This window comes from Hakea prostrata, chromosome 3, assembly GCF_041222555.1.
Source record: "Hakea prostrata isolate BN-2017 chromosome 3, UWA_Hpros_2, whole genome shotgun sequence".
Classification (NCBI taxonomy): Eukaryota; Viridiplantae; Streptophyta; class Magnoliopsida; order Proteales; family Proteaceae; genus Hakea; species Hakea prostrata.
The window spans coordinates 76,204,273-76,217,786 of record NC_142602.1 but is presented as its reverse complement, the minus strand read 5'-3'; the positions used below and the strand labels follow the sequence as shown (position 1 = coordinate 76,217,786).

The 13,514-nt window shown below is 38.0% G+C and overlaps 2 protein-coding genes across 2 annotated transcripts; both read right to left on the bottom strand.

Moving 5' to 3' along the window:
• Window positions 1-9,363: 9,363 nt before the first annotated feature.
• LOC149023113 (uncharacterized) lies at window positions 9,364-9,732 on the bottom strand. Its single transcript, XM_089147773.1, has one exon. It carries the CDS (start codon window positions 9,730-9,732, stop codon window positions 9,364-9,366), a length of 369 nt encoding a protein of 122 aa, XP_089003899.1.
• Window positions 9,733-12,824: 3,092 nt separating this feature from the next.
• On the bottom strand, window positions 12,825-13,265 carry LOC149023112 (uncharacterized). Its single transcript, XM_089147772.1, has one exon. It carries the CDS (start codon window positions 13,263-13,265, stop codon window positions 12,825-12,827), a length of 441 nt encoding a protein of 146 aa, XP_089003898.1.
• Window positions 13,266-13,514: the final 249 nt, after the last annotated feature.

Here is a 13,514-nt window from a genome sequence, read left to right as displayed (position 1 = left end):
TTGTCTAAATGATTGATTGGAGAAACTTGAACAAATCCAACCAACCCTGACTGATTGACGCCAAAACATGGTGTTTTTTTTCCGACAAATCAAATTATGAAATTGAATTAAAGAAAGAAAACCATACAAGTCTAATAAAGAAGATGGGATAGAAAAAATAAAGAATCATTTTCATTGGGTTGAGAGAGAGACAAACTTATGCCTAACCTTACTCATTGATTTTCTTAAAGAAGATCAAACATATAAAGAGTTTATATTAAGTTCTTAATTGGTGTAATAGTTTAATTGATATCTAAAATCATTCAGAATCTCAAAATTAGTGAAGTTTAGACAATCCTTCCTACCAATAGAGATAGAGAAATCCAACTAAAGCTTGACACGTTATATGACGAGATGTGGTTGATATTTGAAGTTATCAAAGGTTTTCAACCTACTCAAATAAACTAGTATTGTCAGTGCAACACTGGTAGAGTGGTAAGATCCATATTTTTTAGTAGAGAAATTATGGGTTCGACCCTTGCAGACGGACAAAACTTTTCCACTCAGATGCCGACAAAAAATAAAAAAACTAGTATCAAATCACTTTCCTTTGTTGGTAAAATATTGATAGAATATGCTATGCATGAAAATTCTAAAGATAACCTTATTTGTCAGAATGCATGTTCATTCATGGTTTGAGGTATTGATATCAGATATCTTGGTGTGGTTAATATTGCATGGTTTTGAAGGTGATTGACTCTATACCAATGAAATGGTGACAATGGATAAAGCAGCTTTAAAACTTATTCCTTTTTTAAGCAAAACCAATGGTTAGGTATTAAATGAATTAATTTATTATACATTTAAATGAAGTTCGTCGCTCTAAGTTATTTTCTTTTGCTTTTATGTATAGCATAGCATGCCTATACGATGATACCTATGTGATTGGCCCTAAAACTCGGTATATATATAGATGAAACCTACATTTTCATAAGGATATTTCTCAAAAAAATAAATCTTTTTATTTAAGAATAGAATTTCTATTAAAATAAAACCTTGATAATGACATTGCATATGTTTGAAAAACATAAAACTATTGTTAACAGTTTAAATAAGGAAAAGGAGAAAAGCAAAGTGGATCAGCAGTTTTGGAAAGTATCGTTATTAGTATACTACTTATGTTTCTTAAGCCATCTTTATTGGCTTAAACACCTTAAATACTAGATTGTAAGTTATACATTTCTAAGTGGATGACAAGGCATTATATACTTATTTTAGATTTTAACATACATTCAATGTTCATAATTTGGTTTTCAATTAATTAATCAAATTTAAAAATAATTTTTGTTAAAATAATCAAATCAAATGGAAGTATCATACAATAAATCATGGTGCAATATATATATATATTTTAATGTCCAAGGAGTTTATAGTACTATACATCATATATATATATATATTTTATTGTAGGGACCACACCTTGCCCAATAAATCTTTTATAACATTGTAGTTACAAATTTTTGTGGAATGAGCACCATAGTAGTTACACTAATAAAAGGGCAAAATGATCGATCTGCTTCCATGAAAGACAATGGTGATCACTCATTTTGGCCTTTTGCGTGCAAGAGTCATGCTCCTTAGAGAGGTCTCTTACCCTAATATGACATAGAGCAAGAGAAATAGAAAGATGCTTGGTTCTATGTGCCTCATGCATCGATCGTAGTATTTATTCTTTTACACAAATGACTATGCAAAATGATCTTTGTACTCTTGAAGATTTTCTCATTCTCTTAAGCATACGATAGTTTGAAAAAAAGAAGAAACAACATACATAGTCATTTTATGAAGTTTTTTATATAAGCATCAGAACAACACTATTGTGTTTGCTAAGTTCGAATATGTCTTGTATTTTGTAGGTCTAAATAACTTTAGTTTGGCTGTATCTGTAATTGAAACGGATTTTCAGTTGTTAATACAAGGATAGATATATAATAATATGGGGATTATGATTTTGGGTTTAACTAGTTTTTGTAGGATAATCTAGGTACGAAAGGACAAGCAAAGGGTTACACTTTACAAAATGTGAGAGAGGTGAAGTTTTTCACGAATATTGAAATCTCTTTTTCTCTCAGGCAGATGTCGACAATCTTGCTGAAGCATGGAAAATTCTTTGCTATTGTCAGTGTGTTTTGCTTGTATTCTGCATATGTTCCCAACAATGTGTAAAAGGAGGTATAGGTTGTGGGGTATTGTTGGTGCTAAATTTGCCGGAGGCTTTGAACCGTAATCTTCACACCAAATCACTCAGATCTGGATCGATCTGGTTTGCTCCACAGTGAATCAATCTCTCGTTCCTGGAAAATAGAACACTAGTGAGAAACGGAGCCGATAGTCTTGATTAGCGTTGCGTCTCCGACGATCTAGTCAGAAATGAAGACAATGCTTCAGAGCTCGAAGGAGCTTCTGAAGTGCTCTAATGGTGTTGAATCAAAAAAGTCCTAGTGTTCTAATTGATCTGAGAGACCTACCTTTGACGAGTTCATCATCCCTTTTATATATTGATTTCTCGCCTATCTTGCTTTTAATTGTGATCGTCGGATTATAGCATAGGACTGAATGGCTATGATTAGGCCTTCCTTCGAGTTCTTGGGCGGACCATAGACTGCTTTACTTGATTAATTAAAACCAACCGAATTGTCATAGGATCGGAGTGAACCGGCTTGAACCGGGATCAGGATATTTTAGTCACAACACGAGCCCCCAAGCCTACTGATCAAGTCGAACTTGTATGAGACTCTGGTCAGGAGGTTTGAATCTTTCTTTCAAATAATTCTAGAATACTGTGTTTGTCGTAATCTCGTAAATTTCATCAGAATCGTCCAACTAGAATAAAAATTTTCTCTTTAAATGTTGACTCTTGGTATCCCCTATTAATCTTTCCAAAATTACTTCCATGTAGCAGAACTTGACTGGATCAATATTCTACAATTTTTCCCAAGCAATTATGATTTTCAAAACTGCAGCCTTAGGTTCCTAAGTCATCATTAACTTAAGCATTGATCCATGGTCCATTTGTTATATAAAATTGTAATTTTCTCGGAAATCAAGCCATTCCTCGTAATCATAAGGTTACTGTGTTCAGCCCCCAAATCATCCTGCAGATCAACCGAAATCTTTATCTTGTCAGACCTTTTTATTCTTTCTTAAATATAACTTTCTGTCTTCCTTGACGTTATCCTTCTTTGCACTGTTTGATCATAAATTTTGTCTCTTCCTAGTGTACGGTTATCACATCCTCCCCAACTCTTTTTATATTGTCTTCGTGTCCAATCGTAATGCCTCTAAATCCACCGATTGACTCCACGCGTCGATTACGAGTAGCTACGTTCGTCGATCTTGAAACATCGTATATTTCCCTCCACTTTTCAAGAAAACTCCTTTGCCTCACTTCGTCCCTTATATTTATTCATCTTCTACCCTTTGCTCTTGCCCGTACTCTGTTTGCATTCTTCGAAAATATCAAACATATTCATCCGCCATCTCCATTGTACTTTCTGCTTCTACTTTCATTCTGCAAATCTTCACTTTCTACTTTTCCTTCTTCACCATGGACACTTCAACTAACCCTTCTGCATCTTATACTTCTGAACAACCCACTATTCTTTCAAGTGCCAATCAACCAGAAAAAACCCTAGGTATTTTCTCCCCCGATCAGGTTTCCTTAGACTGGAAACCCACTCCTTACGCTCATGATGAAGCCATTGTTCCTTATACACTTGTGGACATGTCTAAGGAAAAGAAAGACCCACGATACGCTGGTCCAGAATGGTACCCAACCAAGGTAAAGAAATCTCACCTGCTGTCTTACTTAGAAGATTATCACTTTCCCTCCGATGTCAAGGTATGGGTCCTTGAACCTTCTGATCATCCATATAGTGTTGAACCGGGGGTCATTACTATATATCTTGACCACCTTGAGTCTGACTTTAGAGTTCCTCTAGTCCCAATAGTCTAGTCCCTCCTTGACTACTACCATGTTTGCCCTTGTCAGCTTACTCCAAACAGTTGGAGATTAGTGTACTGCTTTTTTGCTTTCATTCACAAAATGAAGCGTCTCCCCTCCGTAGAACTTTTCATAAATTACTACACTTTGAAGGTATCCCGCGAACGCGGTTACATTCATTTTTCCAGAAGAACCTGTATTGCAAGTGAACTGGGTCAAGATACCCAAATTTTCACTGACTCCTCCATTCCGCATGACAACAAACAATGGCGAGAGAAATACTTTTTCTGTGCCATTCTCAGTCCAAACTATCGTTCCCGATGGTGTCTGCATTCTTTGAATTCTCTTCTTCCTCTGAACAAGCGTCCTCAACTCAATGAGTACGATCAAGAGACTTGGGACTTGATTCCCACGGGAATACCCATTAATGCAGCGGACCTAAAAATCGATGCAGGTCTTGCCAACCATGGTCTTTTTCTAGGTAAACAATGATTACAATGATGATGATGATGATGCTGATGATGATGATGATGATATATATATATATATATATATATATAATATATATATATATATATATATATATATATATATATATATATATATATATATATATATATAGAGGAACTATTGTTCATCAAGTTCCCAACATCTCTGAACTTCGAAAGGCTGCTTCTGAAGAAAAGAAAGCCGATTCCAAACCTAAAAAGTCAGGCAAGAAAAGAAAGCATTTTGCCGTCTGTCCTACCAGTGACCGAGGTCACAAAAAATCCTCTTTGAAAAAAGTTGTTGAAAAGAAATCTCCACCTGGTCAGCGAAAGAAAGACCAGGCACATAAAGACACTGTTGAAGAAGAAATTGTTGAAGAAAACCCTGATGTCCAGTTTGTTAAAACAGTTGCCAGCAGTAATCCTGCTGTAAAAACAAGAACTTCAAGGACTTCCAGAACATTGAGATGTAAACTCCAGTCTACAGGTCCTTCTTCTGGTCAGGAATTGTCTGGCATCAAGAAAAGAAAAGAGAAAAAAGAATCTGCTCCAACTCCTGCTGAAATCCCCCTTGAGAGAAACAATCCACAAGAAGAAACTCCTACTGCCACTGTTAATGTTGTTGAAGAAATCATTGAATCTGTTGGTTCTCCTAGACATGAAGTTTGCACTCCCCTTGTATCACCCATGCTATCTCATGATCCTTCTGTTCTCCCAGAAATGATGGTTGAGAATGAAGATCAAGGTAAGGAAATTCATGATTACTCCTTTGATCAGCTGAAGAAAATTGCTGGAGAAATTCTTGCTCATGTTGCAGGTGATATTATTGAACAAATAGCTGATCAGTTATTTGATGAGAGTTCTTTTGTCCCTGCTCCTCCTGAAATTGTTTCTGGAGAGAATATTCCTGAGAATATTCCTCAATCTGAGAATGTTGTTGCGGATAACACTCCTATTTTTGCTTCCGTTATACAAAATCCTGTTTTGAATAATGTCATCCCTGACATTAATGTTGCTCCTGCCATTGATGAAGAAAATATTCAGATTGCCCCAGCAGATGAAGAATTTTTTAATGCTGCTCCCCTCGAATTTAATATGCCAGCTGATCCTCCAATTGGTCTTGAAGGCCAAGAAAACATTGTGGCTGAATATGCTGATATGCAAGTTGACTCCAATGATTATGCCGTAAATGTTAATCACAGTGATATAGGGGAGGCCGCCAACCCACAACCAATTGGCCCTAAACCTTCAGATGATGTTCTAAGTGTTGCCGATTATGGGAATCAGTTTAATCCTGCCTGAAATTTGAAAGAGAACCATACAGTCAGCAGAAACTGGGAAGTTGCCCGCGAATGGGGAACAAAAGGAAGAATCCCTCGTGACAAAAGGGAGACAACCCGTATGTCTGACCCTGATCTTTACTCACATGCATGGGGGTAAGGAATAAACTTCTATTTCTTTTAATTGAGACTAATTTATTAGTAATTTTATGTATGCATTTTATTTGGTTTTTATTGTTTGACCTGCAGATGTTTTGGTGCTGCTTTTAATGCCTTCTCCGAAGTATTGGAAAGAGAAAAAAAAATTCTTTCCCAAGAAAATGACAGTTTGATCAAACGGAACTTTGAATTGATTGATGAGGTACAAGAACTCAGGAAAAGTTTGAAATCCTCAGAAAGAAAAATACAAGCTGCTCATTTTAGAGAAATGGAATTGTGTACTAAGATAGATGATTTACAAAATGACTTTCAAATTTGTTCTGACTTATGCACTAATTTGCAGGAAGAGGTATCATTGTTAATGGCTTCTGTTTTAAATGATAAAGATGAACTTTTGCAAATTGAGATGTTAAAGAATGATGCTCTGGAAAGGGCCAAGCTTGCGACATCTGAGAGGGATGAACTCAGAGAAAAGTTATCTAAGGCCTTTGCTTGGTCTAAAGGTTTTGAAAAAGAAAAACGTGAGTTTTTGGAAAAACTTGAAAAGATTGAAAAGCTAAAAGCTAATTTGGAACTAGGACATGAGTACTTGCAGAAAGCTTTTAATTCTGTCCTAAAGGAAAAATCTGATTTGGAATGTAAAAACAACAAGTTGGAATTGAGCCTGTGTGAGGCTTCTACAAAAAAAGATAATCTCACGATCTCTTTAGATTTGGTTTCTAAAGAGAAAGAAAATTTGAATGTTATTCTGGATGAGACTCTTAAGGACAAAGCTTCTATGCTTGAAAGCATGCAGTTAGAAAGGAAGAGTTTTGAGTTAGAAAGAAAAAGAATTCATGATGAACATCAGGTTGTTCTTAGTACAGTTACCTCTGCTATGGAGGAGGCTGGAGATAATCCAGCTTTTCTTGGATTCTGCAAGAATGTGGTGAAGGTCTGTTCTGATCAAATCTTTTCTGAGGTTCTGAAGATTTACCCCAATGTTGATTTCAAGCTACTTCCTCCAGAGTTTCTTCCGTCCAGAAAATTTTTTGATCTCAGGAATTTAAAGCATCCGGATTCTGAGAGTTCTTCAGGAGATGCCAATGATGAAGATGATGTGGACTTTGAAAAAGAAGAAACTGCCAGCTCTGGTTATAGCTACTCCTCTAATGATGATGATGATGATGATGGGTCTCCTCCGGAAGGTGACAAGAATGCTGCCAGTAACAACGACCCTCCAGTTGACCCTCCTGTTTAAGAACATATTCTTCCTTGCTTTTGATATACCTTTTTATTAACCTTTTGATGTAATGTTTCTGACTATGTTGATCTTCCTGATTTTTTCCCTTTTTGATCAATGGAGTTTCCCTTTCTTTCTTTCTTTTTTTTTTTCCTTGTAACTTTGATTAAACAATATTTTGAAGAGAATTTTAGCAATCTTTGACCTGCCACACATCTGTAGTTTCAAAAAATCCTCTTGACTAGCTCCTGTGACTATGATCAGTTAGGCTACCTCGGAAGGTTGGCTACTTGAGCCTGACTTACGGAAAGTCGAGACCATCCTCGGAAGGAATGATCCTTGATTAAGCTAGCATGATCGTGTGCCCCCAAAGGTTGGCTACTTGAGCCTGACTTCGAAAAGTTGGGACCACCCTCGGAAGGAATGATCCGTGATTAGCTTTGGAAAGCATGACCAGGCCTCGGAAGGCTGGCTACTTGAGCCTAACTTACGGAAAGTCGGGACCACCCTCGGAAGGAATGATTCGTGATCAGCTTCGGAAAGCATAACTAGGCCTCAGAAGGCTGGCTACTTGAGCTTGACTTACACAAAGTCGGGACCACCCTCAGAAAGAATGATCCGTGATTAGCTTCGGAAAGCATGACCAGGCCTCGGAAGGCTGGCTACTTGAGCCTGACTTACGAAAAGTCGGGACCACCCTCAGAAGGAATGATCTATGATCAGCTTCAGATCAGCTCCGAAAAGCATGACCAGGCCTTGGAAGGCTAGCTACTTGAGCCTGACTTACGGAAAGTCGGGACCACCCTCGGAAGGAATGATTTGTGATCAGCTTCGGAAAGCATGACCAGGCCTTGGAAGGCTGGCTACTTGAGCCTGACTTACTGAAAGTCGGGACCACCCTCGGAAGGAATGATCCGTGATCAGCTTCCGAAAGCATTACCATGCCTCGAAAGGTTGGCTACTTGAGCCTGACTTACGAAAAGTCGGAACCACCCTCGGCAAGAATGATCCGTGATCAGCTAGCATAATCAGGCCTCGGAAGGCTGGCTTACTAGAGCTTGACTTCGAAAAGCCAGGATCACCCTGGGAAGGAATGATCCTAGATCAGCTTTAGAAAGCATGATCGGAAACTGGTTCGATGAAAAAGACCGTTTGCGCAATTTGAAGAAGAATCTTTTGGCGACAATGGTTGATAGAAATAATGTCTTCAAACATATCAGAAAATTATGCTCCCTTTCTATTGATAATACTTCTTGAGGTGAATTACATTCCATGGTCGCCTCAAGCAGCTTCCATGAACATCTTTGAGCCAATATGTGTTTTTGCTCACAGTCTTTGTTATCACATATGGTCCTTCCCAGTTTGCGGAGAGCTTTCCGCAATTTCTCGGGTCTGATGCTGATTTTTTCCTCAAGACCAAATCTTCAACTTTAAAAGATTTAGGCCTGGCACGAGCATTATAGTATGCCGCTGTTCTCCTCTAGTACTCTATATTTCAATACAGAGCCTTCTCCCTAACTTCATCCAAAAATTCTAGATTCACCCTTAGTCCCTCTTCGTTAGTTATTGGATCAAACCTCTCTGATCTATCTGACCCAACCATTACCTCTACTGGGGCCAAGGCCTCGGATCCATATGCCAACTTAAAAGGTGTTTGTCTCCCGTTGGTATTTTGACTGTAGTTCTATATGCCCAGAACATATGAGGCAACTCTTCAACCCATAGGCTGTTTGCTTCATCTAGCCTTCTTTTGATTCCCTGTAAGAGAGTTTTGTTAGTTATCTCAATCTGACCATTGCATTGAGGATATGCCACAGAAGAGTTTTTGTATTCGATGTGGTAGTATGCGCAGAATTCCTTGAACCTTTCATTGTCAAACTGAGTTCCGTGAGCTGTTAATAAGACTTTTGGCAGACCATATTTGAAGATGACCTTATTTCTGAAAAACTTCTCAATTTGATTTGTCGTAGTTGTGGCTAAAGCTTCTGCCTCCACCCATTTCTTAAAATAATCAATTGCAGCTATCACAAATTTTCTTCCTCCAGAATGCAGCAGAAATGAACCAATTAAATCCATCCCCCACATCGCAAATGGAATGGGATTGAGAATTGATGTCAGTTGTTTTGCTGGTTGTTTCTGGATTGGAGCATGAATTTGGCACTGATGGAATCTCCTTACATATTCAGTTGCTTCAGCTTGCATCCGTGGCCAATAGAACCCTTGCCTCAAAATTTAATAGGCCAAAGCTTTTCCACCTAGATGACTCCCACATATTCCCTCATGAACCTCTGCTAACGCATATTGTGCATCGGATGGTCCTAAACACTTCAAAAGTGGCCCATAAATTGTTCTTTTATACAATAGTTCATTCTTTACAATAAACTTTGCAGCTCTTCTTTTCAACGTTCTAGCTTTTTCTCTATCCTCAGGAAGAACATCTTCTTTAAGGTATTGTATAATGGGATCCATCCAAGACACTTCTGTATCAATTTCCATTATCTTTGGCTCCAAATGTGCCGGAATATCCAGTGCTTCGATATATACAACTTGTGGTAGAGAAGTAAATTTTGAAGATGCTAACTTCGCCAGAGAATCTGCCATCGTGTTCTGATTTCTGGGTATTCTCATAATTGAGAATTGTTGGAACCACCCCTTACAATCCAGTGCCTTCTTAAGATAACTGATCATCCTGTCATCCTTTGCTTCATATACTCTTGTAATTTGGCTGACCACCAGCTCATAATCACTTTTAGCATTGATGTTTTGCACACACAAGGATTTGGCCAATCACAATCTCACAATGAGGGCCTCATACTCTGCTTCATTATTTGAAGCTCAAAAGTTGAATTGAAGAGCACTTTGAATTACAAATCTAAATGGACTTTGTAAAATCACCCTTGCTCCTGATCCCTGAGAATGACTTGATCCGTCCACATGAAGAATCCACCCAGTAGATACTTCACTGGAATTCCCCTGATCTTCTGGTAATGAAATACTTTCAGCAATAAAGTCAGCTAGAACCTGTGCCTTTATCGCAATTCTGGGTTTATAATCTATATCATGTTCTGTTAATTCTACTACCTAGGACACCATTCTTCCGGCAAGGTCAGGTTTATGCAATATTTTCTTTAAAGGCCAGTTGGTAAGAACAATAAAAATAGGGCCTGAGCTTTTTGGCCGCTATTATCAAAGCTAAAGCCTGCTTTTCAAATTCTGGATATCAAGATTTGGCATCTAACAATGTATGACTTACAAAGTATATAGGATTTTGGACCGTGCCTTCTTCTCGAATTAATACTGCACTCACTGCCACCTTTGAAGAAGATAAATATATCTGCAAGGTTTCTCCTGATACTGGCCGAGATAGAACTGGTGGACTGGTCAGCTTTCTCTTTAACTCTTCAAATGAACTTTGACAGTCCTTTGACCATCTGAATTCATTAAGTGCATTTAGATTTTTCAACGCCTTGAAAAAAGGTGCACACTTATCTCTAGATCTGGATATAAATCTGCTCAATGCTGCAACTTTCCCTGTCAAACTTTGGATTTCTTTCATATTGCTGGTTGCTGGCATATCCAGAATGGCCTTAATTTTTTATGGATTCGCCTCAATACCCCTCTGTGTGACCATATAACCCAGGAATTTCCAGATGAAACTCCAAATGCACATTTCTCAGGGTTAAGCCTCATCCCATTCCTTCTGAGTACATCGAAGCATTCTTTTAGATCAGTGAGATGATCAAATCTGGATTGACTTTTTACGAGAAGATCATCAACATAAACTTCCATGTTCCTTCCGATCTGATCAGCAAATAACTTATTCATTGCCCTTTGATATGTTGCCCCAGCATTTTTTAATCCGAAAGGCATAACCTTGTAACAATAGCTTTCTCGATTCGTCATAAATGCTGTGTGAGGTTGGTCCTCCTTCTTCATAAGAATCTGATTGTAGCCAGAATAGGCATCCATAAAACTCAACATTTGCTGACCTAAGGTTGTATCAACCAACTGATCAATTCACGGCAAAGGATAACAATCCTTGGGACAAGCCTTGTTTAGATTAGTATAATCCACGCACATTCTCCACTTGCCATTATGCTTCTTCACCATTACAACATTTGCCAACCATTTGGGACATTCAATCTGCTCAATAAATTTTGACTTCCTGAACTTTTCCACTTCGACTTTGATTGCATCATGCTTTTCTAATGAAAAATTTCTCCTTCTCTGCTTTATCGGTTTAGTAGTGTTGTCTATCCATAGACAATGCTCTGCAACTTCCCTGCTCAAACTGGGCATGTCTTGTGTTGACCAGGCAAAGACATCTGCATTTATTCGAAGAAATTCTTTCAACGGGTCCTTGTCTTGATTGGTCTGATCAGCCCCAATCATGGTTCCCCTGTCTGGATTTTCGAGATCAAAATAAATTTTTTCTAACTTCTCCACTGGTTCTCCTCTTTGAATTTTTTCTTCGTCCCTATTATCCGTAACTTCAACAGTAAGGGCAAGAGCCTTACCTTGTGATTTAGAATCTTTCAAGAAAGTTGTATAGCTTTGCCTCGAGGTTCTCTGATTAGATTTGCATTCTCCAATGCCCCCTTCAGTTGGAAATTTTACTTTCAAATGCCTTGTTGAAACCACAGCTCCAATAAAATTCAGAGTTAGCCTTCCCAGAATTATATTATAAGCCGACAGATTCTTTATCAACAAAAATTTAGTAACAGTTGTTACTGTTTGCGGATGTGTTCCCAATGTTATTGTCAACTCCACAGTTCCTTCTATCGAAGTAGATTCTCCAGAAAACCCAAATAACCTTGTTCCACAAGGTTTTATCTTGACAGTTTCCATCTTCAACCGTTGAAAAGCTTCGTAAGACATAATGTCTACAGAAGACCCCGTATCAATTAAAACCCTGTGAATATCTCTGTTTGCCACCTAATGACCACAACAATGGCATCATCATGTGGCTCTTGAATTCCATCCATCTCCTCCTCCGTGAGGACTATTTCCTTCATCTTCTTAATTCTTTTAGGAATAACATGAGATTCAACAGCATTCACATACCTGGCATGAGCTTTAGACTTTGAAATTGAGTTTAAATCCAAACTCCCCAAGATGATCATGACAGGGGACTGCTTCTGCTGAACTCTTTGATTTTCTTGATGTTTAGCATTTTCATCTAGAGAACTAGATTGAAAATCTCTCTTCACCTGGTCCTCCTTCGTTGGTGTTTGATTATTCCACCTTCTTGGCTGGTCAGCAACATTTCTCTGGTGTCCTCCATTTCTCCTTTGGACATATCGATCTAGCCACCCCTGACTGATCAATCTCTCAATTTCATTCTTTAGAATTTTGCAATCATTAGTATCATGACCATGATCTCTATGATATCTGCAAAATCTGTTTGGATTCCGCTCTTCTGCCTTTGCTATCATTGGTGCTGGCCATTTTACAAATCCTTGATGCTGGATTCGCATCAGAATTTCTGATCTTCTGGTATTAAGAGGAGTATAATTTTCCTGGAATGGTCTTGGAATACCTCTTCTAATTTGACGATCAGGACCATTCCTTGGATAATTTCTATTATTTCTTCGATCTCTCTAATCAGATCGCATGACTCCATCTTCCTTCTTTTTGCTCCCATCATCATCAGTTTCCTTCCTGGCCTGAAGAATATCCTTCATGTTAGCATACTAATTACATCGTGTTGTTAATTCTGCAATGTTCGTCGGCTTGTTCATAATCAGAAATTCCAACAAATGATCGTCCGTCAAACCTCTGAACACAGCATCATAAGCTATTGCTTCATTCAAGTTCTTTATCTGAATTGATTCTTGATTGAATCTCTTCATATAACTTCGAACTGATTCCCCTGACTTTTGGCGAATTGCAGCTAAATTATCCACCGTTTTGCTACTTTTCATGCTACTTTGGAATCTTGATAAGAAAATTTTTGTCAAGTCTCTGAAATTTCTAATGGAATCCCGTAAAAGACTGAAAAACCAAATTGTTGCAGGATCTTTCAATGACGATGGAAATGATCGACACTTTAAAACATCAGAGTTACCTACCAACATCATAACAGAATTGAATTGAGCCAGGTGTTCCAACGGATCTGAGCTTCCATCATACATTGTGAACATCGGAAGTTTAAAATTATGCGGCAATGGTGCTGACATGATGTCTTTAGAAAATGGATTTTAATTCATTGCTTCTTCTACTTTTTCTCCACTGTCTTTGTTCATTAACCATTGAATCTGATCATTCAGGATGCGAAACCTCTTACTGATTTCAGATCTGCTACCTTTTGATTTTCCTGTTTCTCTCTTATCTCTCCGATCTCCAAGAGTTATGCTCTTTTGACTTTGAATGTGGTTTAAACG